Source organism: Dioscorea cayenensis, unplaced genomic scaffold (assembly GCF_009730915.1).
Source record: "Dioscorea cayenensis subsp. rotundata cultivar TDr96_F1 unplaced genomic scaffold, TDr96_F1_v2_PseudoChromosome.rev07_lg8_w22 25.fasta BLBR01000064.1, whole genome shotgun sequence".
Taxonomy (NCBI): domain Eukaryota; kingdom Viridiplantae; phylum Streptophyta; class Magnoliopsida; order Dioscoreales; family Dioscoreaceae; genus Dioscorea; species Dioscorea cayenensis.
The window spans coordinates 48,954-53,944 of record NW_024086455.1 but is presented as its reverse complement, the minus strand read 5'-3'; the positions used below and the strand labels follow the sequence as shown (position 1 = coordinate 53,944).

The 4,991-nt window shown below is 35.1% G+C and overlaps 1 protein-coding gene across 1 annotated transcript; it reads left to right on the top strand.

The window, feature by feature from the left end:
• Nucleotides 1-1,603: 1,603 nt before the first annotated feature.
• On the top strand, nucleotides 1,604-3,211 carry LOC120253355 (ananain-like). The gene is made up of 2 exons (XM_039261687.1): nucleotides 1,604-1,949; nucleotides 2,676-3,211. The coding sequence occupies exons 1-2, from the start codon at nucleotides 1,769-1,771 to the stop codon at nucleotides 2,999-3,001; spliced, it is 507 nt and encodes a 168-aa protein (XP_039117621.1). The 5' UTR covers nucleotides 1,604-1,768; the 3' UTR covers nucleotides 3,002-3,211.
• The last annotated feature ends 1,780 nt before the right edge of the window (nucleotides 3,212-4,991 follow it).

Below are 4,991 nucleotides of genomic sequence, written 5' to 3'. Positions count from 1 at the left end.
GTTAAAAAACCAAAATAAATAATGATAAATATTTTATTATTATTATTCTTAAAGAATAAATTACTAAATCATAATTATTTTTGAAAATAAATAAATTACCCCGCGGGTGTGGTTAGTTAACCACGCGGGTGTGGTTAAAAAACCAAAATAACTAATTCAGTATTTTTTTTTAAAAGAATAAATAACTAAATAAAAATTAGTTTTGAAAATAATAAAAAACAACCCCGTGGATGTGGTTATTTAACCACGCTTGCGGGGTTAGAAAACCAAAAATAAATAACAATAAATCTTTTATTATTATTTTTTTAAAGAATAAATTACTACATCATAATTATTTTTGAAAATAAATAAATAAGCCTGCTTTGGTGGTTAGTTAACCACGCTTATGGGGTTACAAATAATAATAAAATTTCTAATATTATTTTTTTAAAAATTAATAAATGCCGGGATCTTTTAAATGCAAAAGAAAAAAAAAATCAGTTTGAAAATTAAATGGTTCCTCTCTTAAGAAAAGATTCCAATAGAAAAACTTACGTAATTACAACATAGGAATTACAAAACAAGGATAAACTCTGAAGAATACGCTTTGCGCCTGGTATAGGATGGATTCCCATTTTGAAGTAACTAGATCTTGCTAATGTTGCTTAAAATATTAATAAAAAATTTTTAAATTATTAAAAAAAATTAAAAACATTAAAATTTTAAAAACCATGTAAATTCTCTCTCTCTCTCTCTCTCTCTCTCTCTCTCTCTTTCTCTCTCTCTCTCCTTTTGTTTTTTCTTGGTAGATCGAACTTTAATTTCAAAAAGTAGCCCTCTTTCTTCATCTTTTTAAGACTTATCTTTTCTTTATTGTCCCACCAGACCAGGGATAATAAAAAAATCTTAACTTAATTAGGTCTTTGATTAGGAATGGTATGACTATAAATACTAATGAATACTAAGGGTGTGCTTGGGAGGAAGGGTTTGCAAGGGTTTTGAAGGGTTCATAAAGGAAGGGTTCTTTGAACCCATGCTTGGGAAGAAAAAATAGGAGGGTAGGCAAGGGTTTTGGAGGTAAATGGGGGGTTGAAAACCCCCCCATTTTCCTCCATTCATCAACCCACCAAAATGGTGGGTTGAGGGTTGAATATTTTTTGGACGATTTTACCCTTCTAACATTTTTATAAATACAACTTATGTCTTTTTGAGGAAAATATGTATTATGGTTTATTGAAATGAAATATTATGTATTTTTGTGGTTTTATGGAAATTATTATTTTTATTTTATGCTTTATTTAATTATTATTTGTTATAATTGCTAGTCTACAAGAATTTTTATTATATTGTGGACTTTTTTAATTTTTGATGAATTTCGTATGTTGAAACGATAAAAGCCCAAAACCAAAAATTTTGGATTAGTTGCAGAAAACATAAATAAAAAAATAATTAAATGCCTATGTTTTTGTGTTTGAATTGGAGCAATATAAGAGTATTTTGTAATAACATTACATAACCTTACTTTTCCTTTTACTTCCAAACCAAACACAAAATAGTGAAAACCCTTACTTTACTTTCCTTCCCCCCAAGCAAGATATGTATTCAATCCTTCATTTCCCTTCCCTTCCCCTCCTTTCCATTACTTTATGAACCCATCCTTCACTTCATCCAAGCAAGCCCTAAAGGGCAGAAAGGGTTCTCATCTTCGGTTTATGACCTCGCCGACCTCAAGTTTGCCCCGCTCTTTGTTTTGTTTTTGTTCGTGTTTAGGGTTTTTCTCTCCGGACCAATGTGGGCGTTGGTGAGAGCCGTGGGGCGTTCACGACCTTGTGGTCGGTGCCGAAAGGCACCTCATTTCTCGACTGGAGACTTCGAGGCGAAGATCCAGCGGGATAATGATGCGTCTTCGATCACAGATCTGTCCTCATCTCGGCAAAACGAGGGTGCTGACAACACCACTGCCTCTCACTGTGAGCTATCCCTCCGATTCTTTTTCCATAGTTTTTTTTAATAATTTTGTAGGCTTTCTTTATCATCTTGATGTGTGAATGGTTTGCTAAATTCGTTTTGGTTTCTGTACATTGAGGTATCTTTTGAATTTTTTTATGGTTTCTTGAAAAGATAATTTTTTATATCATGTGGTTGTGTTTTTGGGATTTTTGTGAGTTCTAGGCAGATGTATGTGCTTGAGGCGTTTTTCCCGATTTAATTACTAGACTATGGATTTTCCCTAAGATAAACAGAACAAAATATTTTAATGGTTGTTTCTCCAGCGACCCAAGTGTCTTTAAGTGCATAATAAGTTCAAAAGTATTAGGTTTAATGTATCTCATGTAGTGAATTGGTGAAATAACCGTGTATATCCAAGCTTGCCTGCACGGCACATTAAGACATGATAAAGAATAAATAAGTAGGTGTGTATATATATATATATATATGTATACTTGTAATGTAAGTTCATAACATACGAACACGATTCTCTCTGTCTTCATTGAAAACATCAATCCAAATTTCACTGCCCGACACACTAAAGGTTCCTTTTAACAATGGTATTGTAGCTAGAGCGCCATTTGAAAATATATATCTAATTAGTGATTATACATACACCCGAGTCATACGAAGCCACTGACATTCATGACACTTAACAAGTGCTTTATTATGATTGGCCTTGATAGTGCTTAGTTTTTATGTTTCAGTGACTACAAATCCTTTCGTGAATGTATATCGTGCGCTGAATGATCAGAAATCTATGGCCGATAGATTTGAGAGGTGGATTGTTGAGCATGGTCGGCACTACAAAGATGCCTCTGAGAAGCAGCTTCGCTTCGAGATATTTAAGGCTAAGGTTGCGTACATTGAGTACTTTAATGCCGGGAATCACATGTATACGCTCGCCATAAACAAGTTTGCCGACCTAACAAAGGAGGAGGTGACAGCTCAGTACACTGGCTTTATCCCTCCTGGTGAGGATGAAGACTTTGGACATATAGATTCATCTTCTGAAGATGAATCCTTAGTGTAAAGGGTGGAGAAAAGGGAAACATCTTCTGAAGACATATGGATTCATGTTTTAAAATATTACGTTCCTTTGATTGTCTATTTCGCTAGTCGTGAATCTTTAGTAAAAGAAACTATTACCTTGTTGTTGTAGCGTCTTAATGTTTATGGTTGGTGATGTTGACATTTATCTACTTTCATCAGTCAGCTTTAGTGCTTTTTGGCTTTTGTACTTTGCCTCAATGTTTATTTTTGTCCTTTACTTTCAAAGTGTTTAATATGGTGGTCGTTTGACAACATATGATTATTTTATCCACGTTTTTTCAGTTCAAAATATTATTGTAGTTTTCAAAACAGCTTGTAAGATGCTAATGCCGCAAAATCAGATGTTGCTTGGTATGGTTGGAGGAAGTGGAGAAGATGATAGCATGTTCTAGGCCATTATGTCAAGTGTTCAACATATTGAACATTTTGAAAGTTTAAGCGCCAAAATGAACGAGAAAAAAGGCTAAATATAGATGTCATCTTGAACATTTTAATGAGTGCATGGGCACAAATGAACATTGAGATATGTGTCCAGCATTAAGGAATTTGGAGGGTTAAATCCCATCTGCGTGGGTTTTTGAGGGACGCTGAAAGGGATTTTCATTTGTTGATTCTCATGCTTTCCTAAAAGTTGGCGTTTTTTTCTTTTTTTTCTTCTCTTCGAGTGTTGAAATTTGATTGATTTCTGTCAGATTGGTGGAATATGAACATTGTGTTGTTGAAGCAGTGAGTAGAGTAATTGTTGGTGATTTGATTTTACGGCTTTGAATACAATTGTGTTCTCCAATGGTTTCTATGGATTCAAACACTTTAGTGAGGCTAATGAAGGATATAGAGTTCATAAACTGTCTTGTCTTGTTACTGCCACTGCTTAATTTCTGGGCTGGTTCCAAAGGTGTCATTGCCATGAGCTTGAAATGCTGCAGTATGGTATGGATCATGTTGGAAGGAAGATTGATGATGTAGGAAAAACTCACACAATGGCTCCGTTGCCTCAGCTGGCTCATGAGCCCAATGGTAGTCTGAAATTGGTGAATGGGCATAGTGCAAGAAGCCCTCTTGTATTCTCAGAACACTTATTGACTGAAGAAATAGTTATTGCTGTTGATGTTGATGAAGGTAGCATTTCCAATCCCTCATTAATTGCTTATATAGTTTCATTCATATTTTCTTTACTTACTGCTTGTTTTGACGATCATTTATTGTGTTATGATTGTTGATTGTCTTTTTTTGCTGCTTATTTGAAAACTAGTTCTTGGGAGCTTTCTTCCAGCTGTGAACAAATTCATCGCGGATCGCTACTCTTTGAATCACTCATTAGCAGACTATTTTGTCTACGAGTTCTATAAGGTATCTCATTGCAATGTCTTTAAACATCGATTCATGTATTGTGCACTTCATTTGGTCTTTTAACTGGATGCATCATACAAATTTATACTTACTGATGTGTTTGAATATTGATGAACAGATTTGGAATTGTTCTCCAGCTGAAGGTACCACCTGCCCCTTGTTAGAAATTTCTAATGAAGCCCATTGAACATTAATTTGATATTGTGTGTTTTTGTTTCTCTTCTTAAATGATAGGGAAAATTTCAAAAATAAACCTTGTGGTTGTCGGGTTTTGCAAAAAAGGGACAAAAGAAAAAAAATTTTGATTTACTACCATGTGGTTTCTCTGCGTGGCAAAAAGGGGAAAACCGTGACAACAGGTAGTTCTTGCTTACGTGGCAAGGGCAAAATTGACATTTAACATAAAAATATCTTCTTATGAGTTGGCATCTCTCCTCCCTCTTCCGCCTCGACCGCGATCTCTCCTTCAACCTCCTCTCCGCCCAGATCCCTCTCTCCTTGAACCACTTACCCCATCTCCTCACCCTCCGTCTCATCTCTAACAACCTTTCCGGCCCAATCCCCGTCCTTTCCCTCCCTAATCTATAAGACCTAAACCTCTCCTCAAATTCCCTCATCGG

Excerpts from the sequence above, each read along its gene's own strand:
- LOC120253355 (XM_039261687.1), top strand. The coding sequence starts at position 1,769 with ATGTGGGCGTTGGTGAGAGCCGTGGGGCGTTCACGACCTTGTGGTCGG. Across the intron at positions 1,950-2,675 it reads CAACACCACTGCCTCTCACT|TGACTACAAATCCTTTCGTG; the intron begins GTGAGCTATCCC and ends TTTATGTTTCAG.